The 22,685-nt window shown below is 44.9% G+C and overlaps 1 protein-coding gene across 10 annotated transcripts in view; it reads right to left on the bottom strand.

The window, feature by feature from the left end:
• SCHIP1 (schwannomin interacting protein 1) overlaps positions 1-22,685 on the bottom strand; it is a 992,315-nt gene that overhangs the window by 145,175 nt on the left and 824,455 nt on the right. For 4 of the 10 annotated variants that reach the window (XM_081570681.1, XM_081570682.1, XM_081570686.1 and 1 more), the window contains one exon: positions 1,069-1,758. The exons of 1 other annotated variant lie outside the window; for it this stretch is intronic. In XM_081570681.1, coding sequence (XP_081426807.1) covers positions 1,069-1,758 — 690 coding nt within the window. Of the gene's footprint in view, positions 1-1,068; positions 1,759-1,972; positions 2,131-2,278; positions 2,509-2,890; positions 2,977-22,685 lie in introns of those variants that run through there. 5 more of the 10 variants (XM_081570683.1, XM_081570684.1, XM_081570690.1 and 2 more) reach the window with 5 other exon arrangements.

The raw sequence follows: 22,685 nt of genomic DNA, 5'->3' as shown, positions 1-22,685 counted from the left end.
GGCTGGGAAGCCAAAAATTACACCTGCAAGCAAGCATTCTCCCACACTGCCACACAGCTGCCACACACAGAGAGACCCTCATTTAAACTGTGTACCTTTCAACCCCATGTACGATCGTCATTAATGATTTCAAATTACAACTGTTGCTTTCTCCCAAAACAGAGATAAATAGAGGAGCTACTTTCATAATGCTGTTCTTTTAAGTCATTTATCTGCTCTCCTCTTGGGGGCAAAAAGAGATGTCCAGACAAGTGTGAACCTGCCAGAGCTTCCTATTATAGATGCAGCCCTCCTTCCCTCCCTCTCTTTTCCACTCCAGTGCCCTTTCCTCTCTGGGTTTCCTGAACTGAGGCACAAGCCTCTGGTAAGGAACTGCAAGTGGCTCCTTATCAAAACAAGGAGGGATTCACCGGACAGTGGGGTGAGTCAGCCGACAGAGGAAAGAACCACTCCCTTATCCTAGCAGGTCAACAATAAGTCGGGTTTCAGAAAGGAAAAAAAGTCTGAGGAGGGCGGTCAGCCCATTCCAATTCAGGAGCATCCGCGCACACGTCAAGAAGGAACAACGCGTGCTGCCTCACCGGAGGTGTGGGCAGGCGAATGCATGCTTCTGCGCAGGGACAGCCTATATATGGGCGAGACATCAGTGGCAGCGAAGGGAGACCCACCACGCTTGACAAAGCCACAAGTATTACGAGTTGAAATATCACCCGCAGGGTACCGGCTTCGGTGCCAAAATCTCCCCGGATTTATTTTCAGGCGAGTGACTCACAGTCTCGTCTCCATAAGTAATTCCATTAAAATGAGTCGCCAGTTCCACTAACCCGACTTTCCGCTGCCCTCTGTCTGCCCCTCCCACCTCTCCGCCCATCCTGCAAACCCAGACAGCTCAGAGACTGAGCAACCGTACCCCGGGGAAGCAGAAGGCAGCCTCCCCGGCCCGGCCCCCACCCTCCCAGCAGAATGAATGGGGCCGGCGGCTGGCGCGAGAGCGGGGAGGGCGCGTGCGGGCCGTGCGCGGGGTGGGTACGTGTGTGCGCGCCTGAGCACGCACCCCGGCCAACTTACGGAGGTGGAGTTGGTCCTCGCCTGGCCTTGGTTCCGCACCTCCTGCTCCCGGAACTGCAACCCGGCCAGATGCTTCTCCAGCGCCTCCCAGTCCATAGGGGGAACCGGAGGCTCCTCAGGGACGGACGTCCCGCTGTCCGTGGGCTGAAGGCAGAGGCCCCCGGCCGCCGGGCCCCGGCCGCTGCGCCGGCCCCCTGCCGGCTGGGGCTTCTGGACCGCCCGGCGCGGGGCCCGGGAGCCGCTCGGCCGGCCGGCCACCACCACGTTGCCATTGTGCCTGAGGTCCTGGGGCTCGTGCGGGTGGAGGTTGCCGTTGGGCACCGGGGGCGGCATGGCGGTGGTGGCGCTCCTGCCCCTGCCGCTGCGGGTCCCGGCGCTCACGTCCCCCGGCTCCCGGGCTGGACAGCGGTCATCCCTGTATCCTCGCTCGTGGCGCCCGTCCTCCTCTTCCTTCTCCCCGTCCTCCTCCGGCGCCCACTCATCAATCACCTTCTTCTGGTAGACCGGGAAAGGCTCCTCATAGTCCTCCAGGGCAGACACCAAGTCCAGGCTGTCCCCCGGCGACGACGAGGATTTGCACTCGGAGCAAGGGGTCACTTTGGTGGAGTTGGACTGCGAACTGGCGCGGCTGCTGTTGCTGCTGCTGCTGCCGGCGTCACTGCCTAGATCCATCCCATCCTCTCGGTAATCCTGGGGGGAGGAGGCAGAGAGAGTGAGCCGCTGGCCGAGCCTGCTCCGGCCGCCCGCCGCCTGCCGCGAACGCCCCGGCCCAGTAGTGCCCCGCGCCCGCCAGGCTGGAGGTGCGCCCCCGAGAAGGCGTGGGGGTAGGAGCCGGCACCGGCTTGAGGCTTCCCTCATCGCATCCCTTCCCCTGCGACGAGCGGATTTCCTCCGGGCAACTGACCCTCAAATCAGCAAAGGGGGTGCCCAGGCGCTGGCGCGCAGACTTTTCCTAACAGGGGCCCCTAGGCGCGCGTGGACTTTTTTAACCATTTTGTGCCGGGTGCGCCCCCGCACCCCGCTCCAGGGATTCTCCGAGAACCGGACACTTTCCCAGAGAATTCTAATTCCCTGGGGGCGGGGACCAAGAAGAGGGTGGGCGGCTACTAAATTCGCACCTCGCGCTAGGCGCGGAGACCACCCCCTACCAGCCCCGCCCCGCCCTCGCCGGCGGCCGGGAGGCCGGCTCCGCTAGCGAGCTGAGCTTTACTTTCTAAGGAACCGCAGGCAGCTCGGAGGTCTCACTCCCGCCTCCGCGCCCCTCGAGCCAGCCCCGCCTCTGCTCGCTGGAAGGTTCCGGGTGGGGGGCGCTCTCGGCTCCCACCGAGCAGGGTGGCCCCCGCCGCCCCCAAAGGTGTGCGGGGCCGGAGCGCGGCGGCCGTGGCTGCAGGCGCCGCCGCCGCCCTGGGGGAAGGAGGACGCGCCCTGCCGGCGCGGAGCGGGTCCCGCCACCGAGCATGCCCAGAGGCTGCCGGGCGCGGCGGAGTCCGCTCTCCCGGCTTTCTCGGCTGCAGGCTGGGGCGGGAGGCCGGGCGGGGACGCGGTTGGAGGGACCGGGAAAAGGCCCGAGGGAAGGGGACTCGGGGGCCTTAGGGACGCAGACGTGGCCACTTAGCAGGGCCGGCGCCCTGGGGAGAGTGGTGAATTTTAACCCCCAAACACACTCATATTTCCTGCGCGCTCCTCAAGCCCTCTCTGCGAGGTTCATTACCCCGCCTAAACCTCCCGGCACCCCAAAGCGCAGGCCCCTGCCTCCTAAACCCAGGCGGAAGTTCCCGGGTGACCCCTTGCAGGACCTCCCTCCCCCTACACGCGCACATACACAAGTCCATGTGGGAGCCCGAGTGACGTGTGCTCCGTGGTCATGCACCATCATTTCCCTTCCACCTTCCTCCTCGCCGCTTCCTCTCCCTCCACCGCCCAGCTCCTGTCGCCTGGCTCCAGCCTCCCCTTCCAAGTTCAGGCTGTGGGTGGAACCTGTTGCTTTAACACACATTTTCCTTCCCTTCCTGGCTGCTCTCTGAGAATGACCTATGAGAGGTGTGTGTATGAGGAACGGAGGAGTGCAGATGGGACTAGTATCTGGCATGGAGGTGGGGAATCTGTTCTAAAGGTTTGGGTATGCCTCCGAAGTCCCCCTTAGCCACCTCCGACTTAGGAGACATTAAAGGAGGGGAAGAGGTGGGTGTCAGGTCACATGCCGCCTGGCTTGGCTTCCTTCAGTTTTTCGGAAAACCGAGTCAAAGAAACCTCTGCTGGGTTTTTCAAAACACTGCACCGGCTTTAGTTTGTTAGCTCATCCTCTTTAGAAACACGGTTCTATGAAATGAAAGAACTGACACTTGGAAAAAGGAGTTGGGTCACAGAGCATCTTTTAAGGATTAAGAGTTTCCTGTGAAGAAACTGTTAGCCAACTCTGGGGAAGAAGGAAATGCCTTCTTTTCTGATTATGAAAAACAGTACTTGGAACTTAAGTGTTCTTCCACAGGCAAAAAAAAAAAAAAAATACAGGAGGTGATGGATGTAACTAAGTGTGGGAGTGGGGGGGGTCCCATATATATATATAGGGTCCCATATATATATATTTAATTTATAGATATGAAATCACCATGGTGGACACTTAAAACATCTAATAATTTTATATATCAATTGTACTTCAATAAAGCAGGGAAAAGATTTTTTAAGGAAAAAAAGAAAGATTTTTTAAGAAAAAAAAAATCAGTGCTTAATTTTACTACAGATTGGGGAAAACCAGTTTCCTTGAACTTCCAGATTTGGGCCTGTTACTAATTATTCCCTGTGAATTCTAGTCTGGACCAGGCCACTACCCTGGCTTGGCACCCTCCAGATTGAGAAAAGGGGGAATGCTTGGAATTCTTTAGTAGGGAGTGTCTGCCACCCTGACATTTCTTCTAAGTCCTAAATGGGAGAGACCCTTTGTTTAAGTGATTTCTGTGAAATGAGACTCTTTTCCTCTCTTAGGTAGGCTTGAGCCAGGGAAGATAAGCTCATCTTTTCACTTGTCTGGAAGCAGCTATTTTATTTATGAATAACAGGAAAGGGGCCTTCTGGTCTGTCCCGTTTACAGCTCTTCTGTAAAATAGGACGGAATATAACTTAAAATGTCTTTTATGGTAACATATGTAAACAGCCTGCCTCCTGCTCCAAATATGGTTTGCTTTTGAGGTTGCTATGGAGCCCTGGGTCAGTGGGCTGCCCCCCTGTGGAACAGAGGTGGCCCTGTGAGTGTCCAGAGATAGGAGCAGAACACATTGTGTGTTGGAAACTGGAGAGCTACTTTTCAAGTCACCATGTGAAGGCTTAGGTCAGAAAAAGCTCCCTGCTCTGTGGTAGGACACAGGTAGACAGACAAATGTTGATCAACTGGGGCGACAGGGAGACCTTTGGTCTCTGTCCAATATTCAAGCATCAAGGCCTCCTCAGCCAGCCCCCCAGACTCCCTCCTGGGTTCAGGCTCAGCCCCCTGCTGCCCAGATGGTCTGTGTTCAGGGAATGCAAAATGACGCCTTAGCAAAACATTTGGCAAGGTAGATCCCTGCCAAAAATGCACGGCATTTCAAAGCCAGATAGAAACATCTTTGAATTATCTGCCCTTTTAAATTATTTTCTGACCAGATATTCTGGATCAGATGGGAAAGTACCATCCCTTTTTTTTCTCTTTTCGCTTCATACAGGGTGCCTGGCTCGCCCAGTTTGCATTCTGTTTCCAGCTTTCCATCTCCTGCCAAGAACCGTCCCACTTTGGAACATGAAACCCTGCCAACTGCTAGGCCCAGCAATAGTCTACAGATATGTCCAACGGGATGAAGAAATGATTTGCAAAATGATGGAAAGGCCCTGTCTTCCTGTTTACAAGAACAGTTCCTCAAGTCAGGGGCTTGGAGCTTACAGACTTAGATTTGTCCCCTGCAGCCTCTGTAAATTAGATGTCAGACATGTGAGTCAGGTGAGTGTCATCCCAGACCAGCGCCTTCAGCCCCATCAATTACCAAGGTTCTGTCCCTCTCAGTGCCCACTGCTCCCACCCTAGTCTAGACCACTGTGTCCTGAAATTACTAAACACTCTCCCTACTAACTCTGCCCATTCTGTGCAAGCAGCCAGAGTGCTTTTCTAAAATGCAAATCTGAGGGATTTTCCTGGTGGTCCAGTGGTTGTGAATCTGCCTTCCAATGCAAGGGACTCAGGTTTGATCCTTGGTCATCATACGTGCCATGGGGCAACTAAGCCCATGTGCCACAACAAAGATGCCACCACCACCTCCACCACCACCCTCACACCATGCAAATCTGAGCAGCTCTCTCCTGGCTTCATTAACCAGAGCTTCTTACTGCCCTTAAAGGAACTGCTTCCTGTCCAACCTCCCCCAACTTCTTTTGGTTAATTTCTACTCATCCTTTAAGTCTCAGCTTCAATGTCGCTTCTTCCTGGAAGGTTTCTCTGATTCTGTGTACCCATCGGAAGGGGATCATATGACTTTGCCATGTTCCCATGACACTTCACTTATCACATAAGCTATACCCAAGTTGCTGTTTAATTGCTGATCATCTTTACTAGACTAAAAAAATCCATTTTAGATCAAGACCCAGGCCATACATACATAAAAAAATATTAAAAAGTTTCCTGAAACTCTTATTTTGTAAAATCCTATCCTAATCCATTTAAAACAAAATGTGGTCACATTTCACCATTGACTTTACAATCCTCAAATGGATCAGAGTTTGGGTGTGAAAAAAAGACTCTAAATTCCATAAAAGGAGGGGCTATTTCTATCTTGTTCATGGTAACTGGAATGGAATAGGAATTTGATTGATATTTGCTGCTGGAATTATTAATAGTTGCATTTAATCCTCAAAAACCCTATTAAAAAAAATAAAACACCTAGTATCTCCATCTATAGGTAAGGAAGCTGAAGACAGGTTAAGCAACTAATGTCAAAAGCTAGAAAGCTGGGTGGCAGAGCCAGGAATTTATTCCAGGTAGCTGGGCTTCAGAATCCTTGCCCTTAGTCACAGAGCTAAGAGCTCAGCATCCCTTGGTCCAGATGCATATAGATGAATTGACTAAGCAAAACTAATTCCTTACAGCCACCTCAGTGAGTTCTCTGTCTCCTGACCTGCCGAGGCTCCTTGCGCAGTGTTTATGTCTATACAGAGGACAAGGCAGCTGGCAAGAGCAGCTGTTCCCCTCTGCACATACGTGCTCCAGTCAACGTCCTCAATTGTCAACAAGTTCAACAGAAATCAGCAAGTCGGGGCACTTCATTGTCTAAAGGGAAGAGTCTAGACATCTCAGAAAATGAATTTCACATTATTATGAACTCCTTTAAGAAGGCAGCCACCCTGAGATTGAGGTCTTCATTTTGACATGGATAGGAAACTGGAATAATACTCAAAGGGTCTAGATGAGATCACCTTCCTTAGAGATCAGTGCTATTTATAGGATTTTAATCTGTAAAGGCAACATTTTCAAAAAGACACAACTGAAATATTTAAATCATAAGGAGTAAGAATAGGTGGGGAAAAGATTTATTTGCAAAATTTCCAAACTAATTCTGAAGTTATTAGCCCTAATGCTGAACCTTCTCTAAGTTGTGACATTTAGAGTAATAAAGATATGGCTGGCAAAGGGGTTTGGATTTTATCTTTATTACATGAATTACATGCAAGTCACATGCAGTACACAGATGCTCTCCTGTTTCATCACCTGAGTGTCACTATGTGGGAATATTTAATGGTACTGTGGGGCGGAGTGTCCTGGGTATAGAACATCTGGGCTTTCTTTCCTGTAGTGTCTTTAACCACCTTTGTGACCTCAGCTTCCTCGTGAAGGAGCTGGACTGCTGCTCCCAGTGTTAAGCAAATAGTAAGAATTAACTGACTGAATGATTAAGTGAATGCACTAAAAGGCTTCTTCTAGCTTAAGGACCTTTTAGAAATGTCTCTGCATCATTTTATCACTTTCCTTCTTGGGAGATACAAAGTTGATTCCTCCAGCAGTTCAAAACCAAGGTCTATCTCCCTTAGGTAGGTTGAATATATGGTGTGTCTCTTTTATTTCTGTAGGGCAAATGAATTGATTTAACTTATTAGTCTGTACGTGAAGCTATTTTGGAGATGGTTCCTATGCACACCTAAAATAATTTTTTTCTTCCATTTATAGAGCTATGCTTTAATGAAAAAAACACAACTTAAAAAAAAATTATCTGAAATGTTTTGATTCTCTAGCAAACCATGAGATTGCATTTATTTCCTGTGCTTTCCTCAGTAAAAATGAAATAGCAAAATCTAGGCAAAACTCAGCCCTTAAAAGATAGCTCCAATGACCTATTTTCTAAACCTGAAACCAGGACACTTGGCTTGACAAATACTACAGCACTTACAGAAACTAGGTGAATGCGTGTAGATGAAGATTACCCTGAAAAATCTGTAGGCATTGGCGAAGAAAGCAAGTCTAACTGTGGCAAAGGGACAGCATCTTTATCAGAGAAAACTGACATAGAATGTGTCAGTCAGGACCTCAGCATATGGCCACCCAGACTGTGCCCTGAACAGTGCCAGGAGGATTGTGAACCCCACCTCAGGTGCCTGCCAGGAGGGGCCATTTGGTTCCCTTCGCATAGATGGCAATGTAAATGGTGCCCTCTGGAGTTGTTCAGTACACAACAGTACACATAGGCTCTGTTGGGAATTCCACTGGTAGGAAATTTCTTCTCTGTTGACACGATTAGAAGAGGAAGGCTACTGTTCTTTTCCTAATCAAGTCATACCACAGACTGGATGGCACGAACACAAATTCAACTTGTCGAAACCCTCCAGTCTTTCTTTTCCCAGACGTTTTCTGTCATCAGGTTCTACTTTCCATAAGTTCCTAGCACTTCTTGAAAATGCAAATCTGTCAGCAACTCTGAATTTCTTTTTTGAACTTTATTGAAGGGTATGCGTACATGCTAAGTTGCTTCAATCGTGTCCAATTCTTTGTGGACTCTATAGACTGTAGCCCGCTAGGCTCCTCTGTCCATGGGATTCTCCAGGCAAGAATACTGGAGTGGGTTGCCATGTCCTCCTCTGGGAGATCTTCCCGACCTAGGATAGAACCCATGTCTCTAAGTCTCCTGCCACATGGGAAGTCCACTGAAGAGTATACATTACATAAAAGGATGTTTAGGAAAAGCTGGGAAATTTTGTAGACATACTGCTTGAGCTGAGGGAGGCATTACAAGCGATGGGACCAGAAGCCCACTTGCCCATCACCTGATACAGGATGAAGTGCTCAGAAAGTATATACCTTAGGCTTCCCTGGTGGCTCAGTGGTAAAGAATCTGCCTGCCAAAGCAGAAGACTGGTTCGATTCCTGGTCTGGGAAGATCCTACATGCCGCAAAGCAAGGAAGCCCGTGTGCCACAACTATTGAGCCTATGCTCTGGAGCCTGGGAACCTCTATTACTGAGCCCATGTGCTTCAACTGCTGAAGCCTGCATGCCCTAAAGCCCGTGCTCTGCAACAAGAGAAGCCACCACGATGAGAAGCCCGAATATCGCAACTAGAGAGTAGCCCCCAATCACCGCAACTAGAGAAATCCCCCACGTGGCAAGAAAGACTCAGCACAGCCAAATATACATACATACATATATATATATATATATATATGGAAGTGAAAACTTCTGGCCACTTCTTGACATAACATTGGAAGCATTCTAAAATTCGAAAGTAGCTGCTGGTATTGTCAGTGTAATGTGAGCAAGAGGAATGTATTGAAAAGTGAACAGGGAGGTGGTGAGTTGGGACAGGAGAGAACTCTTCCAAGGGACTTAACTCTGCCTCTGCCCAACTCTCCATTTAGGGGCAAGGTGGTCCCTGCAGCTCTTTGGGCCACTGGCCTCATCATGAAAGGAGAATTGTATGAAATCATCAGATGCCTCGAACGGTCAGGCAGGTAAGGCAAATGAGTGAGGCTGGCAGCAGGGGCAACAGGAAGTCACAGGTTGAGCCACTGAATCACTGAACAGCACAGAGCCATCTGAACTAAAATTCAGGACAAAAAGCAGGTTTATCCTCAGTTTGGGCTTCCCTGGTAGCTCAGTGGGTAAGGAATCTGCCTGCAATGTAGGAGACCTGGGTTCGATCCCTGGGTTGGGAAGATCCCGTGGAGGAAGGCATGGCAACCCACTCCAGTATGCTTGCTTGAAGAATCCCCATGGACAGAGAAACCTGGCCAGTTTAAGTCCATGGGGTCACAGAGTCGGACATGACTGAACAACTAAGCAGGGCATTCTCGGTTTATCCCTGGATCACCACTTGGACCTCTCCTCCGAGGCCTACATCCCGAGAATTCTAAGTTCATATGAAATGAGTTAAAGAGGCCATACATCTTAGCTTGTACAGGACAGTCCTGCTTTATACCTGCTGTCTTCGCATAATTATTAATGGCACCCTCCTTTACTCTCAATAGTGCCCCAGTTCCCATGATAAATTTCATGATCATCCCAGTTAAGGGGGAATCATCAATGACTAAATGTAAACTTTGTGGAGCAGTATTTCCCAGATCTGTCCAGACCTTCAAATGAAGTTAAGCTGGTTGGGTGGCACTGTTTTATAGGTTATTAATCTAAATAAATTTCCAAAATAGTGCAACAAAAATGGTTCAGTAAAAGCATTATGACATGAATTTTAAAATCACAGAAAATATATGAGAGGCTACCAATTTGTGAAAAGTGTTCAACTTCACTAGTAATCAAAGAAAGGCAATTTCAATCATAATGAGGTAAAATTTTGCCTGTAAAAATATTTAAAAATTATTTAGAATGATAGTGTCAGTGTCAGGATGGGTGTGATAGAAGGAACACTCATCTATGGTTAGTGGGGTTATAAATCGGCTGAGATATTATATGATAATATCTTTTAAATGTCTTTACAATATTTATACTCCATGATCTGTTAATCAACAAATGTTTATTGAGCACCTATTACATGCCAGGCACTGAGAGATATAGAGGTAAAAGAAATAAATAATAATTGCCCTAAAATGAAATTTCACTGTAGCAGAGAAAAAGACATTACAGAGGGGAAAAAATGTAACAATTTGGATTACAGTTTGTAATAAGTGCCCCCAAAGTCAACAGCTATGACACCAAGAGCATATGGAGGTAGTGTATGTGTTGAGGGAGGATCAGGAAACAGGTTGGTCAGCTGAAGAGGGAGAGAAGAATCTAACAGGCAGAGGGAGCATCTTGAACAAGGTTTTGAGGTTGAAAGACGTTTACCACAATTGAGTAACTGAAAGGAAACCACAGGGTTGGAGCAAGAGAGTTCAGGGAAAGTGGCAAGATGAAGTGGAAAGGTGAGGAAAGGTTGCCATGAAGATCTTCATCCTAACAGCTACTTAGGGATTGTAAAAACAGACTTTTTTGACACTTTCTCCATGGTGAAGAATTGCATGGGGACCGGATAGAGCAGGACAAGAGTGGATGCAGAGAGATCGATTAGGAAACAAATATAGCAGTCCAGGAAAGAGATGGATGTGGCTTAGGTGAGAGTTGGGGAGATAGGGTGAAACAGAAATACTGAAAATATATTTCCATGATAGAATCAACTGGATCTGGTGACTGAATAGATGGAGGTAGTGAGGGAGAGAGAGATGTCAATGACAGTTTCCAGGTTGTTATCACAGGGAATTTAGTGCAAAGGTGATGTCCCTTTACTGAAATGGGCAGTTAGGAGGAGGGAGTTTGGGCAGGGGAGCAGAAAGAAGAAAAACATTGACTCCTTTTTGGACATTTTCTGTTTGAGATGGTATAAGACATACAAATGGAGATCACAAGAAGGTATTTTGATATGTAGGTCTGGAACTTAGAAGAATGATCTGGGGCTGGTGATGTAAATATGGGAGTTGCAGCATATAGATGTGAAAGTTTGGTATATGTGACATTGGAGACAAACATAGAGGGTGAGAAGAGGCAAGTCGCTAGCCCTGAGGAACTCCATCATTTATAGATCTACGGTAAGAAGAACATGTTTACAAGGAAGACAAGGAAGAGAATGGGAGGGGAGACAATAGTTATTCTTTAAAAATTGTAAGCCTAAGGACACAGAAATGAGGATCTGGATTTACACATGAAGATGCTCATTGCGGCATTTACAATAGTGAAAAATTAGCTTCAACCTAAATGTCAAAAAATTGGAAGATGTTTAAATAAATTGTGACATATTCATTCTGTGGAATAAATGCAGTCAAGTAAGATGCTTTTGAAAATTATAACATTAAATGAATAAAGAATGGTATACTATTATATACACAATGTGATCCACATTTAAAAAAATTAAATAGATATATGCCTAGAAAAAGATGTAGCCAAATGTTAATGGTGGTTAACTCTAGAAGGCAAAATTGCAGGTGATTTTTTAACATTTGTATCTATTTGTATTTTTCAGTTTCTTTATAATCATCACAGAATAGGTTGTAACATTTTTTCAAACTAGAAAACAAATTATACATATTTATTTTATTCAAAATGAATGACTCTAAATTTGTTACAGAATCCCATTAAAATGAGTGTTCTGATGAGATAGAATTTATATAAATTCTGTGATGAATCTTCATATAGAACAAATAATTTTATAGTTTGATAAATTGCTTATTTAATAAATAATATGCAAATCAAAATAAATTTAATTAATGAATAATAAGTAAATAAACTCCAGGAGATAGTGAGGGACGGGGGACCTGGGGTGCTGCAATCCGTGGAATTGTAAAGAGTCACACACAACTTTGTGACTGAACAACAACAAAATGGCTAATTAATATAAAATTTTTGAATATAAGATTTTCTTTCAAAATACAGATTGAATCAGCACACTTCTGAAAAACAGGTTTGAGACCATAATGAATGGAAGCAGGGGCTGGAAAACTTTTACAGTAGATGGCTAAGTAGTAAATGTTTTTGACTTTGTGAATCATACAGTCATACTGAATGTTACTTAATTTTTTTCCTAAGCAACCCTCTAAAAATGTAAAAACTCCTGGTTTTCCAGCCATACAAAACCAGGTAGTAGGCTTGATCTGGCCCACAGACCATAGCTTAATGACCTCTCGAGTAAAGGATGAATACATTAAGAACAACACATAACGGACTTCTCGGGTGGTCCAGTGGGTAGGAATCGCCTGCTAATGTACAGGACACAGGTTTGATTCCTGGTCCTAGAGGATTCCACACGCCAGGGACAACTGGGCCTGAACATTACCACTACTGAGCCCATCACCTAGAGCCCAGTGTTCTGCAGCAAGAGAAACCGCCGCAGTGAGACACCTTCAGGCAAAACAGACAACCAGCACAGGCAAAAATAAATGAATTTTAAAAATTAAAACAAAACAAAACATTAAAAAAAGAACAACACATAACTACTTTCTCATTAAAAACTAACATAGTATTGGGATTGAATGTTCAATTATTAAAATCCTAGAACCAGTTGGGATCTATTTTCAACAGGAAGCAGAATAAACAGACAAGATCAAAAAGTGTGTCTAGTGTGTGTGTGCTCAGTCATGTCTGATTCTTTGCAATCCCATGGACTGTCCGTGGGATTCTCCAGGCAAGAATACTGGAGTGGGTTGCCATTTCCTTCTCCAGGGGATCTTCCCCACCCAGGGATTGAACCCACATCTCTTGCGTCTCCTGCACTGGCAGGCAGATTCTTTACCACTGGAATTACCTGGAGCAAACTTTAAAAAGAAAGTCTTTATATTTTTTAATGGAAAACTGAACCTATACAAATACATCAAGAAGTTGGTAGTTTTACCTAGAAAGTAAAAAGCTAAAGAAAAATTTCTTACAAAATGAAGAATTTTTCATCATTCTATAATCTTAATTTTCGGTGCCATGAGGGGAGTGTTGCTGTTATATCCAAGAATCTATTCATTTGTTCAAGTCATAAACCTGGGAGCCATCCTTGTCCCTCCCATCTATGCTTCACCTCCAGTCACCAAATGATGGGGCTTCTCTGGTAGATCAGCTGGTAAAGAATCCACCTGATGCAGGAGACCCCGGGTTGATTCCTAGTTCCCAGATTGATTCCTAGAATCTGCAACATATTTATTCTAAGGTTATATTATTTGAGCTTCTCTGGTGGCTCAGATGATAAAGAATCTGCCTGCAATGCAGGAGGCCTGGGTTCAGTCCCTGGGTTGGGAAGATCCCCTGGAGGAGGGTAGGGCAACCCACTCCAGTATTCTTGCCTGGAGAATCCCTTGGACAGAGGAGCCTGGTGGGCTACAGTCCATGGGGTCGCAAAGAGTCAAACACAACTGAGTGACTAAGCACAGCACACCCAGTGCTGTTAATGCTCCAAGCAGATCCATGTTCCTGGCCCCTACACCCACCCCCCAGCTGCTGTGAATATTGGCTTATGAAGGCTCACAGCTATCCTCTATGGTGCAATTTATCCCTCTGCCTTCATCAGGCTAGGGATAGACCATCTGATCCACATGCTACTTGGCATTTCTCCTGCCCCATCCTGCTCCTCTCACTTTCTTACAGGCTTATCCCTTAATAAACCACCTGATGCAAAGAACTGACTCATTGGAAAAGACCCTGATGCTGGGAAAGATTGAAGGCGGGAGAAGGGAACAACAGGGGATGAGATGGTTGGGAAAAATTGAAGGCAGGAGGCAAAGGGGATGACAGAGGATGAGATGGTTGTATGGCATCACTGACTAGATGGACAGGAGTTTGAGCAATCTCCAGGAGTTGGTGATGGACAGCGAAGCCTGGTGTGCTGCAGTCTATGGGGTTGCAAAGAGTCAGACACGACTGAGCGACTGAACTGAACTGAACTGAAATCACCTGCACGCAAATCCGTCTCAGACTTTGCTTCTAGGGAACCTGACCTAAGACATCAAGACCCCATGATTCTGCTTCCTAATATAGTTGGCTTTCTGATCACTACATCTGCTTGGAGAAAGGAGACAGGACTGGGTTATTCTTATAATCTTATTCTAATCCAGGAATAAATTTCAAAATTTATTGTATGACATCAATAACTTTTTTGAATACCAGGAAATAGCTCTCATAAAATATGCAGTAATGATCTGACAAACAAAAACACCCATAAGGACAGACAAAGAGTGTGGAAGAGATTTAGCTTTCGACTGATATTACTAAATAAAATTATTGTTCGTATTATTTGTACTAGTGAGTGGAAACAGCTGTATCTCCAATATTATCAATTTTGCTAATTGTTATTGATTATATTTTAAAAACTGTACTAATAACCAATAGCCTATAAATAATCTTTTATTATAAGGCTTTTCCACTTTATTATACTGTAATAGGTTCCTTGGTCCTTAATATGATGTGATTATTTGCTGACTTGGAAGAATACCTTTATTAGAATATGCATATATGTTCAATTTATCTTCTCAATTACACCTACATTAAAACCTTCCAAATCAAGTTTGCAAAAACAGACAAGCGATAGAGCCTATATGGCTTGTGATCTCCTGCACTGTTGCATCTGGTTAATGATAATAACCTTCAAGAATAAGCACTGAATTAATCTAAGGGTTCTGTGCGTGGCTCCCAGGGAAATGTGCACTGCAGTCCAAGGGCTGGATCCAGAGCAAGGTGAGAGCTGGAAGACGAGAACACAAATCCTCTGCAACATCCAGGGAGATGGTGGTATATGAAAGCACAGAGTTTCACCAATGGAAACTTAGCCGTTTTTCACTCTTCCCTCTAAAGTGATTTCACTTTTCTTATTCTGGAAGAAGGAAATCAGCTGCTTCTCTACTTTCTCAATGAAATCCATTTTGCTTCAAGTTATTCATAGTTACTCTCAACTGACAAATCTACTATGAAGGACAAAGTCGACCATTCTTTGGTTTGATAATCACTGAAACTGAGTGTTTAGTGCTCAGGGAGCTGTTAGCTCAGTTGGTAAAGAATCTGCCTGCAATGCAGGAGACCTGGTTCGATCCCTGGGTTGGGAAGGTCCCTGGAGAAGGGAAAGGCTGCCCACTCCAATATTCTGACCTGGAGAATCCCATGTACGGTCCATGGGGTCACAAAGAGTTGACAACTGAGTGACTTTCACTTTCACTTTTTGGCCATTATCAGTGAATAAATTGCTCATCAACAGAGACTCAAATGCTCTTTTCCCCTCCTCACTTATTTCTTGGGTTCAGAAGAAAACAAAAGAGAAACCTCTGAGTATGCTGTTATTTAAATAGAGGCAAGTCCAGATTTCTCCTGGGATTCCTGGTATTCCCAGATGGTAAAGAATCTGCCTGCAATGCAGGAGACCCAGGTTCAATCCCTGGGTCAGGAAGATCCCTTGGAGAAGGGAATGACAACTCACTCCAGTATTCTTGCCTGGAGAATTCCATAGACAGATGAGCCTGGTAGGCTACACTCCATGTGGTTGTAAAGAGTCAGACACAACTGAGAAACTAAAACACACACACACACATCAGGTTATTCCAATGCCTATGCTGCTACTGCTGCTAAATCGCTTCAGTCGTGTCCGACTCTGTGCGACCCCATAGACGGCAGCCCACCAGGCTCCGCTGTCCCTGGGATTCTCCAGGCAAGAATACTGGAGTGGGTTGCCATTTCGTTCTCCAGTGCATGAAAGGGAAAAGTGAAAGTGAGGTCGCTCAGTCGTCCGACTCTTAGCGACCCCATGGACTGTAGCCTAACAGGCTCCTCTGTCCATGGGATTTTCCAGGCAAGAGTACTGGAGTGGGGTGCCATTGCCTTCTCCAATGCCTATAATAAGTCTATGTCCTGGGAATTTCTTTTCACTCTCATCAAATAACTTCAATGAATGATAGTCACATTCCTCAGCCTGAGCTTGGGCATCTCAGACTCCTGAGCATGGGCTCAGACTCCTCTCCCACCCTCAGTGGAGGAGTCAGGCTCTCCCTCATGTGTATATAGGCACAGGGCTAGAGGGTGGCCGGGTGGGCCTGAGCTGGCAGGGGTGGACAAGGGACAGAATCTGGGTCTAGACTCTTGTCCAAGGCACAGTCACTTGGCTACCACCTCTAGGATTTTGCCATACTATATACCACCTCTGGCTTCCCCAATGACTCAGCAGGTAAAGAATCCTCCTGCAATGCCGGAGATGCAAGAGATGAAAGTTCAATCCCTGAGTTGGGAAAATCCCCTGAAAGAGGGAATGGCAACCTGCTCCAGTATTCTTGACTGAAAAATCCCATGGACAGAGGAGCCTGGCGGACTACAGTCCATGGAGTTGCAAAGAATAAGACAAGACAGCATGCACACATACCACCTCTACTTATACTTACACAATATTTTACACTAAATCAATTGTTGTTCAATTACATTCATTCAAAGGAGAAACTGTCTATTACTATGATAAATGGAGTATAAATATTATGTGCTGAAATAGAAGTAAAGTATACATATACATTTTATCAACTTGAAAATAATTTTAACACCTCTGAAATTGAGATGTATCTTAGAATTAATGGCATCTTACAATTATAATTGGCAACATCATATTTTAGTAGCACATAAAATGATGTGTTTTACTTAGTGGTATATTAGATTTGATGAAATATAGTAAATTCTATTAAAACAATGTTATTGAACTTTTAAAAATGAAAAGTAAAAGTGACAAATGAAAAACAGAATAAATCAAACTGACTTATAAAATGTATGGCTGGGGATTTCCCTGGTGGTCCAGTGGCTAAGACTCTGCACTCCCAATGCAGGGTGCCTGGGGTTCCATCCGTGGTCAGAGAACTAGATCCCACATGCCACAACTAAGAGTTTGCATGCTACAACTAAAGATCCCTGCATGCCACAACGAAAACTGAAGATCTCATGTGCTGCAACTAAAACCCAGCACAGCTAAAAAATAAATAAATAAATAAACTGTATGGTTGAATGTAAGTTTCTTATTGATTATAATGGAAATTTTGGATCAAAATAAGTGATCATCTTCAGACAAAGATGATGATCCACATCAATGAGACAAACCTGTTAGTTTCTATATTAACCCACTAAAAATGTGAACTTGCTTTAGGACATGGCTATGTGCATGCATGTGTGCTAAGTTGCTTCAGCAGTGTCTGCCTCTTTGCGACCCTATGGACTGTGGCCCTCCAAGCTTCTTCGTCCATGAGATTCTCCAGGCAAGAATGCTGGAGTGGGTTGCCACGCCCTTCTCCAGGGGATCTTCCCGACCCAGGGATCGAACCCGTGTCTCTTATGTCTTCTGCATTGACAGGTGTGTTCTTTACCACTAGCACCACCTAGGAAGACCAAGGATGTGGTTAGGACAGCTCAAAAATATTCAACTATTTTATCTGTTATATTTAAGTGTATATATACATACTCAGCAACTTTAGGAAGTGATATTTCAACATCACTTAATGAAACACAGATGTACCTGTAAAATTCAGTATATGGGAGTCCTTCCCTCTTGGTGTGAGTCGTGGTTGTCTATGCTTCTAATGGGCATGGCCGAGGGTTCTGTTATTGAGGCTTGGAACACTTATGATTATGCCTGAGCACTGCACCCCTGATTTATGAGGTCTAGGTAAGCTTGATTCCATGACAGTACTACATTTGTCTCATCCTAAGCAATATTCTCTGTGAAATTACAGGTTTTATGCACTCATTCCCTGCTGCCAAATATATATGAATATAAATACAAGACTGTCAAAAGACATTTGTCTGAGTATCACCTAAAAATCACTGTGTATCATGCTGTGGGCAACACTCATCTTGATGGAGCACCAGGTAGGAAGGACTCAGCAGAGACAAGGACAGTTGGGTTACTGCTAGAACCAGCTGGGTCAGGTAAGGTGAAGAAGGCAATTAAGAGGCAAAAAGCCTACAGGAGCTGTCCAGGACCTAGACCTTTGGAGAAGGCCTTTGAGTAGGGAGGTGCTACCTTCAGAAGACAACAGCATTCATTTTTCCATTTCTCTATTCATTCATTGAAATATCTACCATGTGCCAGGCACTGTGCTGGGTTCTGGAAAGAAAGAGTTGAGAGAGGTCAAAGAGCTCACAGCGTAAAAAGGAAATGAAGAACAGCAGTGATTACAGTTGGGTTTCAAAGTATTAGGGTGGGTATTGGAACGGGGCGTTTAACTCAATGTGGACCGCCCAGGGAAGTCTTCCAGAAGAAGTGATGCTTTAATTGAGTCTTGAGGTGAAAGTGAAAGTTGCTGAAATCCTCCAGACACCGAATGACAGAAGGATCCCCCCATCTCAGGGAACAGCGTGGTCAAAGTTTAGCAGTTTGTTAAGAAAGCATGATCTGTCACCCACAAATGAGAGATGTTCATATAACTGGAAAAGAGAAAGTGAGTATCAGAGGATGGTAGGGAAAGAAGCTAGAAATGGTAGGAAAGCACAAGTGGAGGTGAAGGATACTGAACTTGAACTTGAAGTTCACAGAGAGACCTGAAGGATTTTAAGCCAGAAATGGCTGGATTATATGTGTGTTTTATGTGTTGACTGATGCTGAGGAAAAGTAAATTCTGTATTAAAACATAACCTGAAGGCCTTAGCCAGAGTGCTAGACAGTCAGCACGTGGACATCTGCATCATGTAAAAAACTGAAGTATGATCAGGAAGCAGGACTGTGGGCTGCTGAAAGGGTGTGAAAGGGCAGATGACTAGCACTGCAGACGTGAGGTGCTGAAGGATTCCCACATAGGCAGGAGGAAATCTCCCAGGTGAGAACAAGAGTTTGTGAAGAAAGGAAGAGGAGGAGCCAGTGCTAAATTTCACAGTGAACCTAGAGGACTGGCTGAACCTCCAGTAGATGACAGTGACAGGGAAGGCTGGAGAATGTTGCAGGCATTCCCTCTCTGTATATCCTAAGATAACCCATTGTGTCAACTTTTATTTATACATCTATACTTTATTTATATATTTCTTTTTTTAAAAAAAGCGTGGAAACACTTCAAACGTTTACATAATCGAATAGCACAATGAACCCCACGTATCCATCACCCGACTCTAGCAATTATCGGCACACAGTAATCTTATTTCCTCTATAATCCTTCCACTGGATTATTTTGAAGCAAATCCCAGACATCATACCTTTTTAAAACAATGATCTTTATCCTTAACCCAAACCTGTGTCAGAATCATAGGATATGATGAACTTTGTGCTGTCCTAATTAAAAACACTGAAAATTCACAAATACAGAAGCAAAGTCTACTCTCTAGTAAAGAGACATTAATAATAAGACAATATGAACACGATGATCAGTTATTTAGGGAAAGGAGTAAAACAGAATAATTTAAAAATAATGCTAATCTGGTAAGCAAAGTTACTAGTAAAATCCTACAACCTGAATTAAACTAATGAGGTTAAATATATGAGCAAGGAACAGAAGAAAATTGATTTGAAAATGTGTAAACTAAAGCATCGAAGAAATAAGCTATTAAACTGGAAAAGCAGAAAGACCTGGGCTGACGGTGGGATCGGGAAACAGATTAAGTGTAAGCTGGAATATAGCATAGCTCATTTAAAAGAGATCCCAATTAATTCCTTCATGCAATAATTACTGAGCCCTTGCCACATGCAGGGCGCTGTCATGTCTCTGGAATGTCACCGGCCTTTAGTAAACCATCTTCGCTGCTTAGAAGAGGTAACATGTGACCCAAGGGCAAGCAGCTGCATGTACCTGATTCTGCCTGAACCTCATCCAGATTCTTTATTAAACACCTGGCTTCTGGAGAAATAGAGGCAACTGGAAGGGGTTCAAAGGAGTGGAAGAGAAAATAATTAGAGGAAGAGGTTGGTTTTAACAGAAGGATCAAAGGAAGCAAATATTGGGAACTTGGCTAAGCTGGGGGCTCAGGGGAAAAATGAGCTGTCTGAGGCACGTAAAAAGTGAAGCTACAAAAGAAATATTGAGGTGGTGCAGAGGGCATAATGGAGAGCCTCGGACAGAGGAACAGAGGGAAAGGCAGCGGCCAGGGGCAGGATAAGGCACTCAGGAGGCCCAGGACTACAGACAGCACATTCTGCCATCAAGTGGGACTCTGTCCAATGGTTACAGAGCATGGGCACTATTTTCACCTTTCAACTTTGGAAAAGAAAGCATTCTGAATGACTCTGACCCTGATGAGCAGCATGGGCAGGAAGAGGAAAAAGTATTTTCTCTCAAATGTAATTCATAGATAAGTTCCAATGCTTCTCACTCCCAAGATGGTTTTTCCAGTCAACAAAAGTCTTAGCAGGGAAGGCAGAGAGACAGGGTATTAGTTCTCTGGTTAATGTTTTACCTTTTCACTTAAGGTCTTAGTGACCTTATTTTGGCAACATTTTTGGTTCTTGATCAGTTTCTTTCATTCAGACTCTGGGTCTTTATTTTTGTGGAAGGAATTAATTTTTTTTTATTTTAAAATACATCATAAATACAAATCAGGGTCTACAAGCATTTATGTAGAGTTTAAAGAATAATGATGAAATGAACACCAGCATTTCCCATCTCTCCAATTAAAGTCAGATCCTTCCAGTACCTTTGAGGCCCTCTGGGTATCACACCCTGATCACTTTTCTCCCTCTGTGTCTCCTTTCTATTCCTCAACATTATCCTAAAAGTTAGCTTAACCCCTTCCTTAACGTTTTACAATAGGGTATGATCCAGAGCTTAGCTAAACTACTCCAAGGTATTGCTGCCTCAGCATCCAATGTTTTGGCTAAGAGGCCTTTGGGGGGGGGTGGGCTTAAACTGAACCAGCCCCTCATGTCATCAAGCACATGCCCTGAATAACAGCCTGCAGACTCACAGCAAATGTGCACTCCTGATATAACTCCTCAGCAGCTGGTGATACATAGTCTTTCACCTCCCAGGGCCTTCCCCTTGTGCACCCCTTAGATAAGACCCCCAGGAGCTTACCAAAAAAGCAAAAGTGAAGTCGCTCAATCATGTCCAACTCTTTGCGACCCCATGAACTGTAGCATATGAGGTTCCTCCATGCATGGAATTTTCCAGGCAAGAGTATTGGAGTGGGTTGCCGTTTCCTTCTCTAAGGGATCTTCCCGACACAGGGAGTGAACCTGGGTCTCCAGCATTACCAAAACCCTGCTCTTTTTGGTTCCAAATAAGGCTTATTACTCTCATTATATCTCTGGTTGTATCATGGTCTCATGGTGGGCTCTTCCCCACTCTCAGGCAGCACTGGTGCTGCTGCTGCTGCTAAGTCACTTCAGTCGTGTCCGACTCTGTGCGATCCCATAGACGGCAGCCCACCAGGCTCCGCTGTCCTTGGGATTCTCCAGGCAAGAACACTGGAATGGGTTTCCATTTCCTTCTCCATCAGGCAGCACTACTGAACGCCAAACAGACTCGATACTTTCCACAGAGGACAGAAAAACTAAAAATATAATTGAGTTCATGACATTGGCTACTCAAGTTGCTTAGACAAGTAGGTGGATGAACCTTAAGTAGCACATCACTACACTGAAGTTGGAGATGTACTTTATTCTTTTCTGTGGACAGTATTCTGGAAGAAACCCTCATTCAGTACCCCTCAGAAATGCCATTGGCGATTCCACATTTCCGGGGGCAGGGACTTTCCGCCCCAGCCCTGCAGAAGCATCTGTTGGGCAGCAGGCCTGGTGCAAGGAAGTGGCACAATGAACTGCATTTCCCTTTTCCTTTTGACCCCTTTCCTGAGGCTGGAATCACCCATGCGTGGTCCTCCCTGATTACACCAAAGCTCATCAAATAGTTGGCCACTGCACAAAAGTTTTGCCTCTGCACCGAATCTCAGTCCCTTCACATCCAAACTCGTGGACTGACCAACAGGAGTTTGTCGGGCTCTGGACCACCTTTGCTGGCAGCCCCAACCCCCTCTCTTCCTCCTAGCATCACATCAGCAAGGTTTTACCATTTTTGGTGACTTGGCTAAACAGGCCAGGGGGTTCATCCTATATGACCTTTCCTATGTTCTTTAGCAATTCTAATTGAGGCCAGGGTGATTATGAATTTTAAATAAGTGAAAGGATCAAAGCTGATGAAGACAAGATGCAAGCAGCTTTAAACTTTCAGATTTTTTTTTTCCACCTCCCTAAGAACAGCTTAAAGAGGTATGAAGTCATGAAGTAAGGGATCTGGAAACTTCTACTCAGCAATTTTATACTAGCTTTTTACAAATATAAGACATTCCATTAAGGCTAGGTAACACTCTAGTATTTCTAAAATCCTATGAAATTGGTGTATCTCAGTGGAGACATAGGGTATAAGAAAGTGTGATGTCTGAAAATTATTGCTATAATATCTAAAATTCCCTCTTCTTTCTCTTTTTAATTCCAAGAAGTCCAAGATCTTATGGGCAGAATATATGGCTTTTAGCAAAAGCTGGCTCTTGAGGTTTGAATTGGCTCAGGCTCGTTCTTCTCTGTTTTTAGATCCTCTCTAGTCATTCATTCAACAACAAACATTTATTAAACATCTAGTAAGTAAGCATCAGGTACAGTGCTAAACTCTGGAATTTCTAAGAAAAATCCTGACATTGGTACCTCCCTTTGAGGGCGGGGAATTTGAAGAGCTAATAGAGAAAGAGATGCAAATAAAGAAATAAAGAAAAGCAGTAGTGTTC

The sequence above is a fragment of the Giraffa tippelskirchi genome, chromosome 2, assembly GCF_054371585.1.
Source record: "Giraffa tippelskirchi isolate mGirTip1 chromosome 2, T2T-mGirTip1v1.2.pri, whole genome shotgun sequence".
Lineage (NCBI taxonomy): Eukaryota > Metazoa > Chordata > Mammalia > Artiodactyla > Giraffidae > Giraffa > Giraffa tippelskirchi.
Note: the sequence above shows the minus strand (reverse complement) of the source record. Positions and strands in the feature narration are given on the sequence as shown.